General features: G+C 40.3%; 2 protein-coding genes across 2 annotated transcripts in view; one reads left to right on the top strand and one right to left on the bottom strand.

The window, feature by feature from the left end:
- Positions 1 to 24,739, top strand: part of CYREN (cell cycle regulator of NHEJ) — a 335,829-nt gene that overhangs the window by 8,292 nt on the left and 302,798 nt on the right. The window lies entirely within an intron of this gene.
- Positions 359 to 23,996, bottom strand: LOC308596111 (sodium-coupled monocarboxylate transporter 1-like). Its single transcript, XM_081210921.1, has 15 exons — positions 22,840 to 23,996; positions 20,698 to 20,763; positions 18,158 to 18,209; positions 16,795 to 16,862; positions 15,438 to 15,592; positions 13,589 to 13,729; positions 11,556 to 11,685; positions 10,514 to 10,602; positions 9,660 to 9,772; positions 7,879 to 7,946; positions 6,870 to 6,956; positions 5,874 to 6,058; positions 5,168 to 5,271; positions 3,982 to 4,067; positions 359 to 1,476 (listed from the first exon to the last, which is right to left on the bottom strand). Exons 1-15 carry the CDS (start codon positions 23,188 to 23,190, stop codon positions 1,345 to 1,347), a joined length of 1,827 nt encoding a protein of 608 aa, XP_081067047.1. The 5' UTR covers positions 23,191 to 23,996; the 3' UTR covers positions 359 to 1,344.

The raw sequence follows: 24,739 nt of genomic DNA, 5'->3' as shown, positions 1-24,739 counted from the left end.
AGACATTTTGAACTATAGAGTCGAAAGAAATAATCAAGGTAAGACAAAAGCTAGAAAGGGGGCTGTAAGTAGTATGAGCAACTCCTAGCAAAAACAAAGGCTAAGAAACACAGCAAATGTGAGCCTTTTCCAAGAATGATCAGTCAATTAGAAACCTTTAGGAAGAGAAAAATAAGAAAGGGGAAAGAGCACTGACCATAAAAAAAAAGATTTTCAAAAAGTAAAACTAGGAAAAGTTTTTTTCTTAGGGCAGTGCCTATTAAAAGCAAGTAGGGGGAAAGGGATTGCTCCCCTCTTAAACCTGAACAATCTATTTGTATTGTAGAGGAGCATGCAGCTGAGGAAAAAGTCCATGTAAACAGAGACAATGAAGGTCTTTTATTAAATTTTACAAAATCTAACCACAACTGAAGGGCAAAATATTCAGCATCCTGGGGAGTTTCAAATGAAGCTCAAATATTCACTTTGAATGAGAAGCACATCATATTTGACATAAAGTGTAGCCAAAATTACACAGAGTAAAATATAAAATACAATTATTAATGTTGAAGACAACATATAAATAAGATTTGGGAACAGTAGATCTTATTGTGAGGTCAGGCAATGAGGAGGAGGACAAACAGAATGAAGGTTATAAAAAGGGATTTTAATGAATAAGGCTTATTTTCTTAAGATGAAGTAGAATTAGACTTCTTTTTAGAAGCATTGAATGCTAATGTTGTAACAGCAAAATATGTAATGGCAGCACTGATAAGAGGAATTGGGGCAGTTTTCATCTGTGCAGGGGGGACATGTGGAGAATATCAAATTGTGTGGATTATGGCAGAAAGGTTGAATGTACAAGGCAAAGAGGGAAGAAGTAGTTTACCAAGACAGCAGAGTGAATGGAATAGGATGCAAAAGAGAAAAGGAGGGAAGAGCATACAAAAGACAACAAAATATGGAGTGTAGCACATTGTGGAAGATGCTACCATAACACTCGGTTATTGAAGCTTACTCCCAAGTAAGTGTGCACAAGACTGCAACCTGAAGTAGGTAAGTGAAATGGTCAGCTATATCCACAAGTCAGTTCTCATTGCATATTGAGTTACATTTTAATTTCCAAAATTTGCTTCTTAGTACTTCCACTTTTTTCAGTTACATATTGTCCAATATATTACTTCCTTCAAGATGGTGTGAAGTTCAGGTAGGATTTGTCCGAAGTCCTGGATAGGGTGGGCAAATAAAATGTCTCACAGTAGTAATGACTATTGGGGGGGGGGGTGATTAGTTAAATTTTATTTTCCATTCATAAGCATAAATGTCAAGTAGCTGCCAACTTCAACGAAGAGTCCAAGATGATTTTCATATATGAGCACCATTGACTTTTTCTTTACTATCTGTGAAATCCATTTCAATATGATTGAAAGCTGGATTGTCAGTTCCTTCATCTGTCACAGGGAATGGTTTCCAGTTTAAAACTTTGATTTTCTCATCCTGGGGGGAAAAATAGTATTTTACTTTGAGGAATAAAGCTTTTGTTATAAATATATAATGATTTATGTCCTTCCTATGCTTCCAGGGTGTTTTACAAAAACATAATAAAACACAGCAACCAAAATAAAATATAATAAATTACACTACGTTGAAATAACAATACATTTTAAATCCTGAGAAAATAGAAGGATCTTTGTTGTCACCCATTATGGATGAAAGTTGCTGTGAAGCCGCCCTTCCCTTCCCATTGCTTTAGAAACACTGGTACAAATAACATAAAATAGGGTTGCCCTATTTCTAGAAGTTAAATTCAGGACACAAAAGCTGAGCGTTTTTTAAGCAAACAACCTATTTTCCTAAATTCCACCCAGACGCTATTTTCACCTGGCATAAAAAGAAATTACTTCTATTGTTCAGGCCAACAGTTGTGAGAAAAGATGACATAATAATAGACTCTTTGCATGAGCTTTAAGATATATGACCGCTAGAGAGAGCTATTTCTCTGTTTTAATTCTGTTGGTGGATTAGACAAGGAAGCCCTAGTAGATTTATTTGCAACAAAAAGCATTGCACAAAACTACTGTTAGCAAAACTTGTTTGACAGGTTCTATCTTCCCAAGGGGTTATGTTACAGATAATTCTTCTGATATACCATTTTACACTAAAGCAAGAATATTCTCATAAGAAAGATATTTCTGTACCACACTGCCACAGCTGTTTCTTTAATAATATACATACTGTATTTAGACTCATGGATTGGTCTAGGAGCATCTCATGTTGCCTGCACCATTGTTAAAACTAACAATGGTTTGAGCCTGATCAGTGTCTTTGATGGAAAAACACTAGAGCCCCATGCAACACCTGTTTATGATTACAGTAAATAAATTTATTTGAAGAATCTTCAATATTTTTACCAACTAAACTTTTGACAAACTCACTAGATAGGGTATAAATTTCTTGAATGTGGTTTGATATCACTTCCAAATTCTGTATAATCATGGCAATAAACTCCTTACATAATCTTCTATATGACATACGCATTTTGGTGGTTTTTTGTTTTGATTTATTTTCATCTACACAGGAAAATTATGACCATAAAGAAGCTCATCCTTTGCATTTCTTCCTTATATGTTTTTGTAGTGGGCCACATGACTATTTCCTGCATTGCTACTGTCTAATGATATACTGTGTACAGATGTTCACTTCATGGACACATGACAAAGCAAAAATGGCCTTCTCCTGCTTCTCCAGATGTCTAGCAGTACTGTTTGGTTCACTGTGCTGCTGACAACTTGCTCACTACATGGTTACAGCTAACACAGGAATATTTTTACAAATATAAACACAGTAAGACATGAACTCCACACTTCAAGGTCTTCCCAGGTTTCACAAAGAATATTTCCTGGGAGGGCATCAAGTCTCCCTCTCTGATGGCAAGAAAATATTATCTTGGATCTGATTTTTCAGGACTCCTCCATATGGCTGTGGAAAAAGTCTGTAGCCAGTACAAAAAGAGGTCATCTTGGGGTCATGCCAGGGCACTGTGGCTCTATAAGGTCCAATGCCCTTCCATTCCCTTGATAGTGGGGGACAAACTGAGGCAGTTTATTTCCTTCCCATTAATGAATAGAAGCAATAGGAGGGGGAAATGCAGCTTCAAGTCAGGGCTCCCCTGACATCTGAGGCAGACCCCAAAATGGCAGTCTTCTACCCATGAGGGGAGAAGAAATGAGGGAAGATCTACATCAAGAACAAGGGGGGAAGAAAGTTCAAAATCTGGAATCAACTGCCCCAGTGGATTCTGCTTGTGGATTTTCTGCTTGCCCCATTGATGGCCTGGCCTTGATAATGGTAGTGCACATGCTTAGCATGCAAAATGTCCCAAGTTGAATCTTTGTTGCCTTCAGATATGGCTGAGAAACAATTCTGAGCTAGATGAACCAGCCTCAGACTTGGCATAAGACAGCTCCCTATATTTCTAAATATGCACACTTTCCACTCAGTCACAGGGAGTGCAGCTGGGCACAGGAAAGGGTGGTTTGTTTGCCTTTGGTTATCCCCCTCTCCCACCTTTGTATTACTCTGCATGCAAATAAAGATATCACATGAAAATCAATACATATAATGTTGAAATATCCAAATTACATCATGTATCTGATACAGAAAACACCCGCTTATGAACATTCATGGCACAGTATATTTGCTGATCTATATAAGACTGTCAGTGGGAACTTTAGTAAAATGTTGCAATGTTAAGTCCTCTTGGTTCTGGGTTCGAGCTAGGTAACCAGCCATGGTTACTTCATTCTGTTCCATTCCATTCCCCTTCCCACCATATGCTTTTAGTGAAGTTCATTCATTCATGATGGCTACCATCTGGGAACAATGATACACCATCAAGAAAATCTCCAAATATCCCTGCCCACTTACTAAGATAAAACGTAGATCCTAATAGACATGGATCTTTTACTGCACAAGAAGAATGAAATAGAAAACTAAACTTACTTTTTTAGGTTTCAAAAATGAGAAATTAGACAAAAAGTCCTCTTTGGTGAGCATGAATTTCCGATCCACAGTCTGCCGTAATCCTCCTGAAAAACATCCAATTAGTAGTTGTTATTTTTATTACTTTATTACCCATACTTCACCCTAAGATCCCAGTGCAGGTTACAGCAATTTAAAATGCAACATTAAAAATAATTTTCAAAAGATAGAATCACAAAAATAGAGTGGTCCTGAAAATCTCAGCCAGGATAAAGAGGCCCATCCAAAGCACAGAGATTATTACAAATAATGTTTATGTGGAGGAGAACCATATATGCTGCCTTGAGCTCCTTGGAGGAAAGCTAGGATAGAAATAAAATTAATAAATTATAAATAAAATTAATTTATTCTTGAAATATATATATACCTTGGCTTTCTGTTTAAAACAGGGACATCCAATGTGATTTACATGAATAAAACAGTAACTTTAAAAGTTATAAACAGGTAACAAAAAACAGCAACATAACAGATTAGGCAAGAACCAAATCAAGAGTAATGGCTAGCTGAAACAAGGATTGTCAGAGAATTCTGATAAAAACAAACTGGAGTGGAAATTGCCAATGTTCGCTTATGCAGAAAATAAATAAATCCATCAAAGATTATCACTATTTGCTGCTGTTGTTTCTTTTAGTCCACAAAAGACTTGTAATTGCATATTTTTCCTCTGTTTGCATTGCTTTTCCTTTGCACTGAAATTAATGAAGTGCAATAATGAAATGACAATGTAACTTAAGTAATTATGTAAATTACATAATTTACCCAATTTCACCGTATCAATGAAACAAATAATGCAGTTTTGGGTGAAAGATGAACTGCAGAGCAACAGAAACAGTGCTGAATGTGACAAATACAGAGCAAATGGAAAAATGAGGCCTTCTTCCATCCCTAGCTGAATCAGAAAAGTCTGTCATCTGCCAGCCTGCTTGGTTGCTATGCTACCTGCAGATAAATGAAATATCCTTCTGTGCCACAATGGAAACTCAGCAAGCGGACAAAAGAGTGATGAGGCATTCTACCTTTGTCAGTCCACTTGGTAGAAGGCCTTCTTTTTAGCTAACTGAAGGAGCTGTTTATATAGAGATGTGAGAGTTCAGTTTCTTTTAGAAAATAATCTTTACTTCAATAAAATCACAACCAATTAACATACCTGTCGAAAGGCTGACAACTATTCCCACAGCAACTGTGACCAGGGTTCCAATTGTGCTAAAGTACAGATAAGATAAGGAATACCAATAATCTGCAATGGCAGGTCTGCAGGGGGGAAACAGATAGATATATTGTTATTTTTCTACAATGTAAATCTGAAAATGGAAACTGATACATGTTCCTTATTTAATTTAAATATTGTTGTTATGAGGTTTTCAAACAGTGATAAATAATACAAATTAAACATCAATAATATCCAGTAATCAAAACTGAACATCCAGAGAAAGACTTCAGTCAAAACCTAGCAATTGAATACATTTTTTATCCAACATGCTTTATCCAGCTGGATAAACAGGTCTTTACTATGCGTGTCCACTTGTTAGGGTTTTAGTCTTGTTTTAAATGTATTTGTTGTATTTGCGTTTTTAGCTGTTTTTAATTATCTTACTCTTCTTAATTATTGATGATGATGATAAGCGCTCTTAAGGTTTACCATACATATATGAGATAAATGCAGTAGTAACATATGAAAACAAAAGCTCAGCATTTTCTGTGTGTGTGATTTGCAAAACAAAGTCCTTATTCGCCTCCCAACAATGCAAACAGAAAAAAACTTCTAATGTGATTGCATTTTGATCAGATGCTATTGGGCAAAGAACAGTAACATTTGACAGCAACAAATAACATTTGGCAGATCTACTATTTACCTCTCATTAGCTTGAGTTTCTAAGGAGCCATTCCAGTAGTTTTCTGTGCCTAGGGTGCTTATGTTACAGCCTACCGTTGAAAGATTTAATGGCATGGCAGTACTGGGAAGTGGAGGGTATATCTGAGCTCCAATTCCAACCCAAAGGGAAGCTGTGAATCCTCCCATGAGACCTACAAATGCACCCTATAAAACAGAAAGATCAATCTTATTCAAACTTTAAAGAAAAGGGAAAGATGAGGGAAATAAAAGCAACCCGCATTATCCCCCATGCTCCATTGTTATTTCAAAACACAGGAAAGAAATCCACTTAGGGTTAAACTACACATTCTGTTAGTCACACATTTAGGGCTGTGGACACTTAAGACTAATAATAATAATAATTTATTATTTGTACCCACCCATCTGGCTGGGTCTCCTCAACCACTCTGGGCGGCTTCCAACAAAGATTAAAAATACATTAAAATATCACACATTAAAAACTTCCCTGAACAGGGCTGCCCTCAGATGTCTTCTAAATGTCAGGTAGTTGTTTATCCCTTTGACATCTGATGGGAGGGCGTTCCACAGGGCGGCTGCCACTACCGAGAAGGCCCTCTGCCTGGTTCCCTGTAGCTTTGCTTCTCACAACGAGGGAACCGCCAGAAGGCCCTCGGTGCTGGACCTCAGCATCCGGGCAGAACGATGGGGGTGGAGACGCTCCTTCAGGTATACTGGGCCAAGGCAATCCTTCATATGTGATACAGGTTTTTCAGGCTAAATGCTGGTATTGTTAGCCTGACATTTGTCAAGCTTATGTGTTCCCTTTGTTCTGGCTTGCTTGATTGCTTGCTCATGTTTGTGTGTTTACAATTTAAATTCATTTTGCATTTCACCATAGGGACCTTTTGGGATCAAAAAGGTTGCATAGAAAATAAATACATATATTCATCTATACAAGCATACATACAAACAGGCTGCTCTTCTGTCATAAATAAAATACAGGAAGAACACTTACCACAGGATTGGCAAAAGGACAAAGGATGCCCAAAGAAAACAGTCCCAGAAGAGGTCCACCAACCATGCCAAATATACTGAGAGCTGCCTGAGGAAAGAGTAAAACTAGAAATATCAGTCCTCAAAAACAGTGCTGCTGAACATTAAGAAAATGAAAACCAATGTTTAGCTTCCTTGTAATCACTTTCTAGACATCCTGAATAAATACTACTGCTGACGTACGCAGGTGATAGTAACAGGTTAAGCATTAAACAGAGAATCGGAAGTGACAGGTGATGCTTAACTTTCCTTAGCCACCATTGGTGCCAAAAGCCATTTAAGGGACGTGTGATTTAGAGCAGGGAAATGACACGTAGGGAAAGGGTTCTTGCCAAGTGTCCCTTTGCCTCTTTCTATCAAGCCCTCCTGAAAGTTTTTGTTTACCTTTTTTAAAAAAATGAATGAATGAATGAAATAAACTGAAGATGAAAACATACTCAAGAGTGTTACAGTAGATTGAAAGTAACATAAGCTTGAACACTATCATTAAACTTACTGTTCCAAAACACTGCAAAAAATACCCATTTTTATACAAATCTGTTCGGCTGGTTATGTGCATTCTTTTCTAATAAATTAGCTTAATCATAGTAACTATGGGCTAATTTTTCTAAATCCATTTGAATATAATAGGAGATTCAAAAGGGGCTTTTAAAAGCCAATCTACTACTGTTATAGTTTGGCCATTCATCGTAATGTCCCACTGATTTCAGTATCCACTTTTTATAACATTCATGGATTTTGATACATTGACCCACCAGTATCAAATGAAAAGTAGCGTGCTCTAGACTGAATATAAGTTTGCAATCTTAAAACAAGTTAGCTGAAGTCCTCCATTTTCTTATATTACTTGATCTAATTTAAGCCTTTTGCCAAAGTAAGCAGTTTGGAGTATAAAGAATAAAACTTAATCCATTGGTTTGTCCTGTTCTTCCAGTCAATTAATGTGAACTGAGGAATTATTAATCGCCTACCTGTAACAAACCTCCTAGAAGAGATGCCAAGGCAGCCATCGCAATACACACTCCACCATATAATAGACCTAAATGAGTGATACATACAGAAATGTCAAATGGCACCTATAGAATTCTGCACCTACAATCCATGAACCGTGAATTTAGTTTGCACCCATTAAAAACTATAGAAGTGTTGCACAAGATTTATAGAACGCTCGCTGCAGGTTTTGCCCTGTGGGTTTTGTTTCACTGACTCTTGATAGCAAATCAACGGTTGATAACAAAACAGCTAGGATTATATCTAGGAATAATCAATCCACAAAAGATCATGTTCTTGTTTGCTTTGGAAAAAAATCACATAAAAACATTTCAAAACCTACAAAGCGATACCACTGGAAATTAAGTGTTGAAATACTAGTCCTTACAAAGTAAATTAGAGTATTAGTAGTTAAGTTCACAACATGAATCATTTACATTCCTCGTCTAATCCTCTAAGGAGATTGCTGTCTATAGATGAGTTCACTGTCCTCAAATGGTTTATAAATGCTTGATATTTTCATGATTCACTATCCACCATCCACACAGCTATAATTTGCAGTCAGGGAGTGACAGCCATGCACTAATCCTGCAGTGAGGCAAACTAGTAGTTTGTGCTAGCCACACATTCATCTATAAGAGCCACTGTGCCCACTGGAAACAAGCAACAGCATTCCAAAACTTCAGGAATGTTAGATATAATCCTGGTGTACTAATGTTGCCTTTACATATTACATCATATTATACTTCATGCCCATTGCATTCTCCTGTTGGTACTGCTGCTGCAGTTGTTAGTAGCAGCAGCAGTAATAATAATAATAATAATAATAATAATAATAATAATAATAATAATAGTATATTAGTTATTTGGTATTACTAGAGCACCATCAATGTCCACAGAGCTTTACAGAATGCAAGAGGACAGGCCTGTACCCCAAAAATCTAACAATGGCAACCCTAGGAATAATGAAGTTTGGGGACCATTTTCTGAATGTGTCAGGGTTCTGCATCCTGCACCGGGGGCAGAGAGCAGGTGGCGGCGGGGCTGGCATGCGTCCTGGGGGCAGGGAGCGCATCCTGGGGGCGGGGCAGCCGGGGGGTCAGCCGTGATGGCACCCTGAGGATCGTCCTGCCGGGGGTGGGGCGCTCCCCATGACTCCTCTTCCTCCGCCAGTGCCTAAGGCCTCTAAGATGGCACTGACAGATGCACCATTGAGCAAAATGGCACTTACTTCTGAGCAGAGGGGGGCACTGAGCCAAGAGGATGCCATAGGGGGTGCTGCAACAATGACTGAGAACAGAAGGTGGGGTGCACCAAATTTTGGCATTGCACAAGGCACCACTGAAATTTGAAAGCCTAAAGTCTGTCACTATTCTGAGTAAATATGGATAGTGTTGTACTGTAAATTACCCTGACACTGAATTTCACCATTGAATATCTGCTTGCAAGCCCTGCTTGCTTAATTTTCTGATTGTACACCCGACTGTACTGTATTTAATAGGTGATATGAATAGGCTTGTGTACCTGCTTAATAGCAAGAAGCAAGATAATTCTATAAGACAGCCGATAATAAAAACAACCTTGATTATTCTAATAGTTCATTTAAATAAATTCCTTTAATTATATTTAAAAGTTATCTATAAAAACGTGTTAGAGTAATATAATGTTAACTTTATCAACATTAATGGAAACTATAAACACCATAATATCTGAGAAGAAAATAAAGACTTGGCTCCTGAAGCTTGAAAAGATAAAGACTTACTCATCCCCATAGAAATCCAAGATAATTTCTTTTCAGTGGGTGATCTGAGGTAAGGTTTAATGAGGTCTTCTACAGTCACAGCAGCTAAAGCATTGATGCTAGAGGACACTGTACTAAGGAAGATGAAATATAGTACATTTTAATTTTGTACCTGCTCAGAATAGTGTTTTACTAGTACATTAATAACTAGCAGAATAATGAAGCAGTGAATGTGATCTACAAGTGATATCAGGAGAGGCTGTAACTACAAACCTTTGTTTCTGAGTGGTATCGTAAGTTTCAGTGGAATCTCAGTAAGGCAATTCTTAAGCAGATAAAACAGCTTTATTTCTCTGCAAATCCTATATCATCACCTTTTGCCTTATTAACAGTAACAGATCAGCAGTAATATACTCTCAGTGCTCACATCCACACTGAGTAAAATAAGCTCTCTCCAACTGAAATAGGCTCCCATCAATTAACCCAATATTAAGTGCTTTTAGAAAGAAAAAGAAAAAAAGGTGCCAGTACTCACCATTGCAGTAAGTAAGTGCCATACTGTTAACATTTGGGGAAGGTGACGGTACTGTGTACCCTTGAGCACTCCCAGAAAAAAGCACTGCCTATATTTATATGTATTTATTTACTTAGAGAAAATCCAGCTATGTTAGGTGGGGCTTACTTCCAAATGTGAGTATACAGGATTGCAGCCGATATATCTCTCCCAGAAGGATTCCCTTATTCTCAGGGAAGTGGGTAGAAGACTGAAGCCTATATTGATTAATCCACTGATTAAATTTATAAAGGTTACTGTAGTCATCTGAATTCATTAAGAACATTTCCCCCTTACTCCAATGGATTCAGGATTAATTTACCTTAATGTTCCGCTATAGGCACTAGCCACAAAAAGTCCTGGCACACCTGGAAAATCACGTAGAATATCCAACACCAAATATGGCATGAGCTGAAAAAAGCAATATACATAAAAATTATAAAATCATTTCAATTTTGTTATAGAATCATTTCAATTTTGTTGTCTTTCCCTCATTTTTGTAACTTTCACTTTCTTCATTCTTTATCATTTCTCTAAGCTTAAATACATATACATTTAAATCTTCCTTTCCCCAGCACAAGAAGTTAGGTACAAAATTGGAATTGGAACCTAGAATAGCATTCATTCATGTATTGAATTATGCAAGATCTTTTGAGGACACTGGCTCCAAATATGTAATGGCATTCTTTCTTCACGGCTGGCCCTACCATTAGCCAGAGTGAGGCAATTGCCTAAGGCAGCAAATGGTAGGGAGAAGCAGCAGCAGCAGCCGCCACCAGCTACCTACCGTATTTTTCGCTCTATAACACGCACCCAACCATAACACGCACGTAGTTTTTAGAGGAGGAAAATCCGTAGGCATGCCACCCATAGGCATTTCCTCCATAACACGCACAGACATTTCCCCTTACTTTCTAGGAGGAAAAAAGTGAGTGTTATGGTGCAAAAAATACGGTATTTCTCCTGAGCCTCTTGGCCATTCCTTTCTGTTGGAAATCAGAACTATGTGTGCCAAATAACAAAACCAACCTGCTCCTTTCAGGTGTGCTGAAGGACACTATCCCATTGCTATTGTTGTAGTAAGATTTACCTGCCAATCCAATCAGTTCGTTTACTTGGAGTAGGGGGAACGGGGCAAATATTTTTTTCCCTTTGCTTCAGGCAGCAAAATGTATGTGGCTGGCCCTGCCCTTCTTTCCAATGAGTGGTCTTGTGACTTCACCTAGTAAGCCCATGTACTCAACATCACACCTCAGTGCCAAACCAAAAACTACAATGCTAATACAGTACTTTATTTTGCTCTTCTTATGTATGTATAATAATATTCTATATTTCTATATGTATTAGAAAGTTAAATACGAAACCTGGTCTGGTGCTGAAACACATTTTGCTGTCCAGGGGTCACAATCCTTATAAATGGAGTACATTGCTAATCCAGACAACACTGCACATGCAAGAATTGCCCATAGTCCCAAGAGGTTTATATAAAGAGATCTATGAGGAAATAACAACATTTTAAATCTTGGGAAGTACCTGGTAAATCACAGTTATAGTATTGTGTAATTGTGTGCTGCACTGTACCCGAACTCGCTTCCTCTTTGGCAGCCAAAGAAAATAGAACCTTAGTTAGGTTACAATGTACTTACTGGTTTATTTAGCTCAAAACGCAATGGAAAACATTCAATCATGTGTGTGTTTGTGTACATGTCGCTAAAACAAGCTGTCACATGTCGTTGGAGGAGCTCCCGCTTGCCATTGCTGCTCTGATATCACTGCATGTTCATAGCGATATTGGCTTTGTTACTAAGAACAGGCCTCTCCTGCCTCTTCTTTCCCATACCAACTCCCAGTGCGCCCGTCCCCCAGTAGCTACTCATGAAGATCAAGAGACCCCTGGAACATGGTGGAAAAGGAAATGGGTGGGGGCTGGGAATGTAAGTGCCTTCCATTCATTCAAGAGTACATTTAAACCAAAGCCTCTATTTACTGAGCCTCGCCTCTGAAAATCCCATTCAAGCCTTGCTCTAATTGCTGAGCAGACACCACATACTGCCTACACATTTTCAAGCCTACACATTTTCACAGTAACTACAATAGCTAGACAGCTTGGGTCCAATACACTGAATGGCTTTATTGTTCTTTGTTCATTTCTATTTCTAAGATCAGCCAGGAGCACTTTCTATGGAGACTGAACATCTTTCAGTGGCATTGCATCCCTTCCTGTAGTTTCCAGCAACCAGCAACTGTTTTTAATCAAACTCTAGTATAAATTGCTAGCGTTCTGGTCTGAGTACAGTTGGCAGGCTTTGCTTATGGTATTTTAAGATATGGGAAATCCTGACAGCTTTTCTCTAGAAGTGTTATTCTAAGCAAGTATGTGAAGAATGTCATTTATGTGAAGCAACAAAAGCAACTTTTCCCTTACTGTTACCATGGCACTAGTCATGATCCAGCATTGACTGACCCTGATCCTACCTAAACAAATTAAAAGGTGAAATTGACTTGGCCTGGTCTTCTTGCAATTAGCTTCTTGTAACATTCTTCAATAGCAAGGCAATATTGAAAGGCAAAAGAATCGTTCTTTTTTTGGTGTCTATACACCCATTTTTTCACGTGTTAGTATAATCAACATTATAAAAGAAATGTAGTTCTGTCTTAAATTTGTACAGAAACAGGTTGCAAATCTGGCACTTGTTACAAAATTCCTTTCAAAAAATTAAAGTAAATGTGTGTATTTAGAACTTTAGTAAAGTATTTACAGCTTTATATAATTATATTTCCAATGGTAATGCTTTTGTCAGCAGAAAATAGGAAATCAATTTTTGGGAATTCCAACCCCCCTTGGCCTTGACACCCCTCCCTAAATATGATCTAGAGGTACCTTCCAAAACAGATTACAGGAGCTGTGGGGCAGGTGGAAATTGCTGAAAACTGCTCCCTCCCTGTTCAACAGATAGATGGAAGCCTTACCATTAGCAATACCATAGGATACAGCCCTAAGGAAATCAGTTGGTAATTGGTGATAATTATTATTGCTGTTGTCGGGGATGCAATGGTAAGTAACCTTTGATGTAATAATTAGGATGGAGTTGTCCATATAATAAACCAAGATTCATTACTGCATGGCTCTGCAGAAGAGTAAGCTGTATTTGTAAATGCACAAGTATTTATACCATTTACAATTTTAAAAAAGACACAAAGCTACAAACTGCTATAATTTACCCTAATCTAATTGTTCATGTGTATTTGCTTTTGACAAGGTTCACAAAACAGAAAACAGATCATTTATATCTTTTATGACTAGATTTTTTAAACCCATAATATCAAGAATGCAATTTAAAATTGAAACGTTTTGCAAAAAACAGAATCTGCCAGTGGGTCGAAATAACAAACTTACAGCTTTGCTTGGAATAGGGTTTTGCAGGCAATGTATCGCTGAACTTGAGACTGGTTGATTCCATATATTCCAAGCCAGGTGAAAGTTCCACCTACAATAATTGTCCAGAATGTATGCCTTTGCAAAGGATCAGGGTTAAAACTAAATTAAAGGGAGGGAAACAGAACTGTGAAAAAATGGTCTTTAGATTCTTTCCATGTTCACATTCAATTTATATACAAGTTCTCAAACAAATTGAAAAAATAACAATGGTTAAATATTAAACTCAACTAATAAGAAAACACACACACATTATTTGAAATACATAATTCAAGATGCAATAGTTCCTTATGAATAAGAGCATTGGTTGTATCATGGTGGCTTTGGACTGGTGTAGGGTTGTCATACATCAGAAGCAGTGTCTGGGCAGAAATCAGGAAAATGTTTAGGAAAATCCAGACATATGGCAAACTGTGTCGGCAATGTCATGTTTGCTAATTTTCCTTAATAGCTGGAAAATGTCTACTTTTTTTAGATTTTGTAAAAAAGCTCAACAACTTTTGTGTCCGGACTTTCACTTTTTGAAATATGGCAACCCTAGACTGGTGGCAGGGCATCCCATTTTGAATCTATGCATTCATACAGTCCAGTGATTCTCCTTTCAGCACTAGGTCACTGAAGGTGGCAGGGAATGTTGACCCAGGCAAGATCACACCCATGCCTGATGAGTTTGCGTGGGAGATGTTTAAGTGAGATGGCATCCCCCAAGTGCCACCTTGGGCTTCCTTGGCAAACTTGCCAGTCACAGGAGCAATGATCCCTCCTGGACCAGCACACTCCCCACCCTGTCTTTCAGCGACCTGGTGCTGGAAGGAGAAATGCCACATGGCTGTAGTGCTCCCTCTCACTGTCACTTTTTCCTGCCACTGCCTACCTCAGCCACTCTCATAAGCTTGGGGAAGGGCTACCTGGGAGGAACTCAGGAGGTGCTTGTGGAGTAATCAATAGGCACCTTACCAGGCCTGTGGCCAGCTAGATGTAGCCAGTGTGGGCAAGGGTTCAAAGCACAGCTGCAAGGAACATACATCTTAAGACTGCTGCAGCTGAATTGAAAACTGCTCTGGAATCAACATGGAGTCCAAGATGTAGAGGATACAAGATAATGTATATAAAGTGTCTGCCGCAATGAGTCACTGAGAAGTCACCTATTCTAGACCTCAAATTACTTGGAAGAAGTAAATCAACTGACACTACACTGATGCAATGGTGGTGGTGCAGGAGGAGGATTGCTCTGCTACCACAGAGTGAGCTCAGAAATGAAGTCAACCCTATGCTCAGTCATTCAAATAAGTCTCTCTTCCATCTGTGTTTGGATGAAATGTCAAGGCTGCTGCTTTATCAGCTACAATTCCCTGTTCATCACCAGAAATGTACAGGCTTAGTTAGTAGTGTTGGCTAGATAGTGATAATGCTAGTCTGCCACACTGCATCCAGTGTGGCCTATTCAAGATTTCCCCTGACTCAATGTAGATTTTTTAAAACATTTTTTTCAATCTAAGATTTTGGCACAAGCACATTCGTTGTTAAGGGTAATACAAAATTATAGCAGTTCTCAAACAAACCTTAAAGCGCCTTAGAAAAGCAGAAATGATCCCTTTCTGCAAAGTGAATAACTATCTATATTGTTTATGTTGCACAAAAAACTCTACTTTTTTATTCATGAATGCTTTATAAGATAACAAATAACCTTACCCTATATACCTAGAATAAATGACACTTATTACAATGATGCATAAGTTAAATAATATATTTAAGGTTTAGTTGCAAAATTCTGGTGTAATACTGTAGCTGAAACAAATAGAAAACTTACTCCCAGAAATTTAATCTTCCTCCATGGTAGGAATCATTTAGAATTGGTTCAATGCCATGTTGAACAACCACAGCACGTATAATCACAGATGTAAAACCTGCTACCATGATTCCAACTTGAAAAACATCTGTCCAAACTACTGCTTTTAGACCACCCTATGTGGAGAAAAACAGATAGATTAATATATAGTGGTGCCTCGCAAGACAAAATTAATTCGTTCTGTGAGTTTTTTCGTCTAGCGAATTTTTCGTCTTGCGAAGCACGGTGTCGGAAAAGTTTTGGAAAAGCTTCAAAAATCACCAAAAACCTCAAAAAAGGCTACCACACCGCGTTCTATGAGTTGCTCCTCGAAGTCAAGTCGCAACTGTATTAACGGTGTTAAGAAAAAGGAAACAAACTTGCAAAAGACGCAAGACGTTTTCATCTTGCAAAGCAAGCCCATAGGGAAATTCATCTTGCGAAGCAGCTCAAAAACCGCAAAACCCTTTCGTCTAGTGAGTTTTTCGTCTTGCGAGGCATTCGTCTTGCGGGGCACCACTGTACAACCCAGATTACTTATTTGTCAAAAGAATGTATCAGAAGAGAAGAGAAGGGAATCCCACCCCCACCCCCGGAGAATTAATGTTCTGAAGGACCTAACAACTTCAATGCACTTCTCTAAGCCATTCCACTGCTGTGGAGACAACACAGCATCACCAGCTTTGCTGCACCCAGAGGCAGCACTACCAACAGAGCCTCCCCCGCCACTTGTAAGGCCTTGGGTGACACTCTTTTAGGTACTTGTGTTCCAGCCATTCAAGACTTTGGGTCTGGTACTAAAACTTTAAATTGGTCGTAACAGCTCATGAGCAGCCAGTGCAGTACTTTCAGAACCCATGACACATGATCCCATAGGGCTCCACCACTCACCAATCCTTCTGCATTTGGCTTTGAAACTGTCTCCAAGGCCAGCCCCTTGTAAAGCACATTGCAGTAGTCTGGATGGGAAGTCACTACAGAATGAACTACTGAGCGAACTAGCTTAAACTGGGCATAAGCACTCCTGCCCACTGAAGCCACCTGGGATTCCAGTGGCAGGTTGGAATCCAGGAGTACTACCAGACTACGAACCTCTTCCTTCAGGAGGAGAGCAACCACTCCTGAAAAAGGTTGTCCACCTAATACTCAGATATGAGAACTGCCCACTCATAGCACCTCTGTCTTGTCAGGGTTCAGCCCATCCCTGATTCCAGGCACCGGTGCAAGACCTTCGCAGTGTTAAATAAAATAATTTTATGGGGTGCAAATAATGTTATGAAAACTTGCATTCAATTTTTAAAATATTTGTATGCAATAATAAAATGAATTTTAAACATACCAGTGTGCAATAGAAGGTGCAGACTACTCCTGTTGCAACCACTGCACCCCACAGGTCAAATCCTGTAACTAGAAAAGAAAATATAAAGTGTAAAGGAATGAGGGTTTTTTATGGTAGATGTTTATTTTGGTGTTTGAACAGTAGATACAAAGAGCACTGGAAATAATTTTTAGTGGTGATTAATTACAATTTGGCCTTTGATCATTTCTTCCATACAGGCTTATTTGGAATTATGCCCATAAAACAAACTCTGCACAACAGATGCTATTGACTATGTTAACTAAATAGAACCTGCACACAGAGGCAACGATATCTGATCCTCTCAATAAACAACAATTAAATGACACCAATATCATGCTCAGCTCATTAGCTGCCAGAGGTAGTTGACTTGCTGTTGCTGGAAACAAAATTATAGGGTGGATGGACTTTGCTCTGCTCCACCAAGGCAATTCTAATTTGACCTGTAAGGGTGCACTTTATGGCTTGCCAGATGTTTGATAATCATCCTGATTTATAGCCTACCAAGACTCCCTGTGTAGGGGCCAGAACCATGGTCCCAAGACATGTCCCAAAGCTGCCATGCTGCCATAGAAGTTGCCATCTGAAACATCTTGAAAGCACCAAGCTAGGGAAGGCTGGTCTAAAGATGCATGATATATAAATCTTTCTGAAACTAAGAAGGTCATAGACTGGTGATTGACTGGATGGGAGACTTTCTGAGAATACTGTGTGGTTGTCCTTGAGTTCCATCATGGAAGAAAGACAGGTTATACATGTAATGAATAAAATTCAAGAAATTGAACATAAAAAATGGCTGCCTTGGTGATTTGTGTTGTGAACCCTTGCTGCAAAGATATACTTGATAAATAGTTTCATAGATATAGTTTTAACTGTTTGGCTTATATTTATTGGTTTAATTATTATTATTTTATTGATTTTATTGTTTGAATATGACAACTGCCCTTCTTGATGGATCTAGTCTAGAAATGCAGTGAATAAATCAAGAAATATAAAAATTTGAATTAACCATCCATGTATATGTTTCAAGAAATAACTATACTACATAGTTTATGCGTTTCCCCCTTTAAAATCCACATGAAACCATTATTCCACAATATTTAGGGTCCATTAAGCCTAGAATATTTACAACATTATGTTGTATGGTAATGAAAGCAGAAGTTAGCCAGAAGTTACTTCTCAAAGCATAGCTGCTGTTCTGATGCTGGAATTTTAGATGGACAAATCTTTGCTGAAGTCAGCAGAAATATACAAAGGCTTCATAATAGGTTTTGCTTTATACAATAATTTATAACAGATATTAAAGAATAAGCTCTGTTACCATAAATTCATTTATTCATCTTACCTTGATTTAAAGCCAAGGCTGGGGCATAAATTACAATTCCAGTGTATAATATCTGGAACAGAGGATACAGACACAAACAAAACATTTTAAAGATCATCCCATTTTATTGCTAAAAACAAAACCTTCATACAGGAGCAGTTTCACTTTTTAAACAATTTTTAACACTCTCAAATACTCCACTTTCCTTTCTCTAAAGTGATAAAAGCTTCAAGAAGTATTTAAAAGACTTCGGAACTTTTAAGCTTCAGAGCTAGTCTTGTTTTACTTTGTTGTAGTTTACATTCTATTATTCCTAATAACAGTGATGGGCGATTAGTAAATGTTGATTAGATATTGTTATTTTTTTACTTTGTTTCAATGTACATTAATAAGAATTTGGGTTCGGTTGATGACAGCTAAATAAGCTCTTCAGGAGGTTAACAAACTTAGAAGTTTGGGAAACTGGATGACTAGGAGACTGAGGGTTGCAGGTGCTGTAACAGAGGGGTTCCATAGTAGTTCCATTCCTCACTACAGGATCACTATACGATAGCAGATTCCCATTCAGCCCCATGGCATTCATGCTGTGAATGTCCCACAGGTTTCTGTTCTATCACCAATGCTATTCCATGTTTGCTTATTTAATAGCATTCCTATACCACTTAATCATCAAAACCTCTAGACAATTTACATAAAATATACATTAAAATTACCAAAAAAAAGTCAGGTGCTAAAAACAAGTTAACCAGAACGTTTTAATACTGGAATAAAACCAGCAGTTTTAAAATATAATACAATGTAATATATTAAAATTTATTATAATATTACAAATTAAAATTTACATGCCTGAGTAGACTAACTTAAACAAAAATGTTTTTAGCAAGTGCTGAACAGAGTACGGTGGTACCTTACTTCTCGAACATAATCTGTTCTGGAAGTCCCTTCGACTTCCAAAACTTTTGAAAACATTCTGATTGGGGCAGGTGCCCTGGAAACAATAGCCGACAGCTGCATCAGACATCCGATTTCAGAAAAACATTCGAAAACCAGAAAACTTACTTCTGGGTTTTCGGCGTTTGGGAGCCGAAATGTTTGAGTACCAAGGCATTCAAGAACCAAGGTTCCACGGTGCAACAAAAGTACCTGCCTAATATCAATGGGCAAGGAGTTTCAAAGTATAGGTGCTGCCATCACAAATTATCAATTCCTTACAGGTGCAGAACAAATATTATGTGACATTTGCAGAAGTGCCAAGTCTGCAGACTGAGGCACCTTGTGCACGATATACAGTCGTACCTTGGAAGTCGAATGGAATCCAAACCAAAGTGTGGCTTCTGATTCCAATCAGAAGCTGTGGAAACCCCGCGGGACATTCAGCTTCCAAAAGAATGTTCGAAAACTGGAACAGTCACTTCCAGCTTTCGATTGTTCGGGAGTCAAAATGTTTGAGAACTAGGCTGTTTGAAAACCAAGGTACGACTGTATAAATAAAATAAGAATACTTCACACTGTAGCATAGAATTGTAGAGTTGGAAGGGACCCTGAGGGCCATCTATTCCAACCTCCTGCAATGCAGGAATCCCGCCCACAGCTACCCTTGGACAGTGGCGGACCTAGCTGCATGGGCACCCGGAACGGAGGCCATGCCATGCACCTGGGGGGGGGCAATCCTCCGTGAGGGGGGGCGGGGCAATCCTCCACATGCGGCTGCAGTGGCGCAATCCTCCGGGGCCGTGGGGTGAGCCCCCGCGGTGTGCCTTTTTGTCACCCCACTCAGAGATGGAACCCTACGCCCCTGCCCCTGGGTGGGTTTGAACCACCAACCTTCTGATTAACAGCCAGATGCACTGACCCATTGTGCCACTGGGGCACATGTTCAGTTCAGAGTTCCTTTGACAGTTCCTTAAGTATTTATGTCTTGTAATGAGTTACAACACTCTCAGTGATTTCAGCGGGGCAAGGATTACCCCTGTATGTTCCTACCTCATTGTAGTTAATATAAATAACTATATTGAAGCTTTGTTCACAATCTCACAACTGAAGCTTCTAATGTCAAGCTTATATTACGCTACTATTTGCGGTAGATAAAACATGCTTCATATACACTAGGCTAAATAACAATGGATAGCATTCAAACAAGTTTTACTCAGAGTAAACCTACTGAAATTAATGAATTTGACTAGGTTAAGTTGTGGAACTTCTTTGGCACAGAGGTATGTTTGCAACGTTCACTATTTGGCTTTCACTGAATGCTGAAGATGCATCTCTTTCTATCTTTTTAGCCTGGCCTTTGATACTTGAGATGTCTGTTTTCAGGACCCATCCTATTCCTATGGCTGTAATTTGTTTTATTTGTTTTTAATGTATGAATTTTACATTGTTGTTGTAGTAACGTGCCCTGGGACTCACTGGTGAAGGGCAGATAATAAATTTAAGAAGCAGTAGTAGTAACAGTGATTTCAGTGGGTCTACTCCTCCAAGTAAAACTTAACTGAATACCACCCAATTAGTTTGATTTGTACATTTCTTAATATCTGAGGTTTCTGAATCAATGTGCTTACCGTAAGTATAATGAAGAGAATTGTCCCACACAGACGGAGGTATTTATTAAATCGAAGTTCTAAATACTGTAAAAGTAAATACATAAAACGGTAATGAACAATTTTTATGTAGTTGTGAAGGAAGAGTTCATTTCACATTGAAGAAGATTATATTAAACTGGAGGAGAAAGGAGTTGATTTTCCATTTATTTGATTGCTCAGATCGTGGTCAATTTTCCTTATTTTCTTTTGCCTGCTGCGGCAACTATATATTTATTTATTTAAATATTTATAGACTACATTTTCATATAAAATATCACAAGGCAGCATACAGCCTAAAATACACAGTAAAACCAAATTAAAAATGTGAAAGACATCAGTAAAAGCTGGTTGGCAAAGAATCTCAGGTATGAAAGTCCTATTTAAATCATTCTTTTTTTTACAAAAAAAAAATCTAAGCATGATCAGGGATGACTCTGGACAGATAAAATAAAAAAAAATTTTCTTCCAGTAGCACCTTAAAGACCAACTAAGTTAGTTCTTGGTATGAGCTCATACCAAGAACTAACTTAGTTGGTCTTTAAGGTGCTACTGGAAGAAATTTTTTTATTATTTTGACTATGGCAGACCAACACGGCTACCTATCTACTTCTGGACAGATAGTATGACTAATGGCCAGGGATGATGGGAGTTATAGTTCAGCAACAGCTGGAGGGGTAAAAGTTCCCCACACCTGCTCAATTGGGAGAGGCTGTGAAAGCTCTGGATTGGCATTTGAATGCAGTAGTGGACTAGATGAAGGCAAATAAACTGTGCTCAACAGAGGCTCCTTGAGTGGGTGGTTCTCATGTCTAGAAGATAAGTTAAGTTACCTGTTCTGGTGAGGTTCCACTCTCTCTCTCTCTTAAGGAGCAAGTGTGCTGCTTGTTGTTTCCCCAGACCACAAAACTGCTCCTTAAGGGTGCAATCTTTCACCTCTCCAATTCCCAGACAAGGAGACGTGGCCCAAGGAGACCACGATGGATTCAACTTCAGCTTATTGTCTCTCATCTGGCCCACCATTGCATCCAGGCACTGATCCAGAATCTGCACACCTTCTCCTGACTCAGATGTTACAGAGAAACAGAATTGTGTACCATCAGCATACTGATGACTATTCACTCCAAATCTCATAATGACTTCTGCAAATGTCTTCATATAGCCCAGAGGACAAAAATGAGCCCTATAGCAAAAATGATCAAGCTGCTATGGGGCCAAGAAATAATCACCTAAAATTGGAAATGGTCTCAGAGATGGGTGCACTGTTTTACAGTGGTTTTTGCTCCTAACTCCTATCACCTGAGTGAGAGAGGTTTGAGAGTGGTGGTGGTGGTGGCAGGGCATGGGTTGGTTGTCTTTAGTTGACTGCAGTAAGATTTGTACGTTGGCAAATGTTTGCACAAACATGTACCTACATGTGCAGCCTAATGCATAAACCAGGCACTTGGATTTCACTAGTTTACCACAAGAACCGGTTAAACAGATCTACAAATATTGTTTTGGGATTTTCATTGATTTTTCCTTTGGCTTTCTACATGAAGATTTCAGAAGACTCTTTAAAGTTAATGTTTTCCAAACAGAAGGCTGAAAAGTGGGGCTACAAGATGGAAAGTCCTTATGTATTTGTTGTGCCCTGTCCCCATTGTGTAAGAGTGTGTGTATATATATATATATATATATATATACACACACACACACTACAATGCGGAAACGAAATGTAAATTTACTATTTTTAACCAGTTAGAATTTATTGATGTTTTCATGGATGTCCTTTGCTGATTTTATTTGCATTTGTTGCATGCTGCCTTGATTTGTTTGTGCGTGCAGGCAGTGGCGTAGCGTGGGTTGTCAGCACCCGGGGCAAGGCAAGTAATTTGCGCCCCCTAACCCTTGGATTTGCGCCCCCTAACCCCCAGATGTTGCGCCCGGTGCGGCCGGCCCCCCTGCACCCCCCACGCTACGCCACTGCGTGCAGGTTGTAAATATGATATTAAAATATAATGGATGATCCAAAGAGCAGAATCGGAGGTCCTGATTGCGAAGGAACTCTCTTAACCCTGAAAGCAACCTCGGGAGGTTCACCAACTGCGCCAGAGAAAGTTCGCGGGAGTCCCCTCCTCCTACCTCGTAGGTGCTGGTGATGCCCAGGCGGTAGAAGACGGGCACGAAGACCTCGGCGCTCAGGATGACCACCAGCGCGTAGGTGATGGCGAAGACGCTGAACCTGGCCCCGAAGCGGTACACCTCCGACGGGGTGCCCAGCACCGTCACGGCCGACATGAAGCTGGCCGTCAGCGACAGCGCCACCGGCAAGGCCGACATGCTGCGGCCCCCCATCAGGAACTCCTGCGAGCTCTTCTGCCCGCCGCCCGCGAAGGCGTAGTACACGCCGATGGCCGCCGAGATGAGCAGCATGGCCCCGAAGACCACGTAGTCCCACGTGCCGAAGCCCCCGACGGCTTGGCAGCCGCTCATGACGCCCGGAATGCCGGCGCTGACAAACAGGAGGAAAGCGCCCACGGAGAAGAAGGGCTGGTGCCTTCAGGAAGGACGGCGCTTCTCTTCGGCGAAGCTCGCTGGGAGGGAGGCGGCCGCCTGCTGCCTGGTGCAACTCTTCGGCGCAACTCTCTCTCTCTCCCTCAGCGCGGGAGATGCTGGGCAGGCCGGCTCCCCGCGCGCGCTTCCTCTTCCCCAGGCGCCCCCGCAGTTCGCTCGCTCGCTCTCAGCACGTGCCCTTTTGGCGCGGGAAGCGCTCCTGCTGCTTCTCCGCACCCGCAAGCGCCCACCGGAGCTTCCCGGTTGCCCACGAAGACCTCCGGTTTTTCTTATCCGCTCCACTTTTTCATTACCCTCTTCCCTTCTTTTATTCCTACCCCGCACCTTCCTTTCCGCCCTCTTTCTCCTTTCTAGTAATTCCCTTCTTCTTCTTCCCTCACGCGCCTCTGCGTCTTCGCTCCTCTCAGAGGAGCCTCCTGGAGCGAGAGGCGCCGTCCAGCGCTGCTGCTCCTGCTTCTCTCAGCGCAGCCGGTGAACGGAATGCCCGTCTCTCTTTACTCGCCCAGCGCCGCAGCAAAGCTTGCCTCGTCTCCGGTCTCGTCGCCTGCCTTGCACAGGGAGTTCAGCGGCGAGGGACAGCTCCCGTCTCTCTCTCAGCCTCGAGCGGAGCCACAGGCGAGGGGATTCCTCGTTTCAGCACCACTAGCGACTCGGCCGGAGGCAGCGCGAGAGGGAGAGCGCACGAGACAAGACCCAGGTAGGCTTGGGCGACAGAGCAGCAAAAGTGGCGAGAGCTGAAAGCAGCCCCGCCTCCTGCAACTGGAGGACGGAGAGCCCCGCCCCGAGGAAGAGTGGTGACTCTGGTGGATTCGCCTTAAAGGAAGTAATTGACCTGAATTCAGAGGGGAGCCTCCCTTCATTATTCAAATCAAAACGCCTCAATTCCCATTATCAAGGGCTTACCGTAATTCCAGCAGAGGCTGAAGGTCCGCTCTTGAAATAGTTGCACAATGGGAAGGCATGAGATACTGAGTCCCAACGACACAAAGACTGGGTGTGCCAGCCTAGCCGTGGCCGTGATGAACCCTTGTGAATGAAACTTGCTTGTCTCACCTGACTGACACATGGGTGGCATATCTACTTTTAGTGCATGCTTACTCATGCTTTTATGCAAAGCAGCTGTTGTTGTTGTTTAGTCGTGTCCGACTCTTCGTGACCCCATGGACCAGAGCACGCCAGGCACTCCTGTCTTCCACTGCCTCCCGCAGTTTGGTCAGACTCATGTTTGTAGCTTCGAGAACACTGTCCAACCATCTCGTCCTCTGTCGTCCCCTTCTCCTTGTGCCCTCAATCTTTCCCAACATCAGGGTCTTTTCCAGGGAGTTTTCTCTTCTCATGAGGTGGCCAAAGTATTGGAGTCTCAGCTTCAGGATCTGTCCTTCCAGTGAGCACTCAGAGCTGATTTCCTTGAGAATGGTTAGGTTTGATCTTCTTGCAGTCCATGGGACTCTCAAGAGTCTCCTCCAGC

This window comes from Podarcis bocagei (assembly GCF_964188305.1).
Source record: "Podarcis bocagei genome assembly, chromosome: 10".
NCBI lineage: Eukaryota > Metazoa > Chordata > Lepidosauria > Squamata > Lacertidae > Podarcis > Podarcis bocagei.
This window is presented reverse-complemented; position numbering and strand designations above follow the sequence as displayed.

What these genes read in the sequence shown, in the direction of transcription:
- LOC308596111 (XM_081210921.1), bottom strand. Translation starts at nt 23,190, where the DNA reads ATGAGCGGCTGCCAAGCCGTCGGGGGCTTCGGCACGTGGGACTACGTG. An exon ending in AGCCTTGGCTTTAAATCAAG is followed by an intron (nt 16,863 to 18,157) that starts GTAAGATGAATA and finishes TTTCTTTTCTAG; the next exon opens with TTACAGGATTTGACCTGTGG. An exon ending in GGAAGATTAAATTTCTGGGA is followed by an intron (nt 13,730 to 15,437) that starts GTAAGTTTTCTA and finishes CCTTTAATTTAG; the next exon opens with TTTTAACCCTGATCCTTTGC.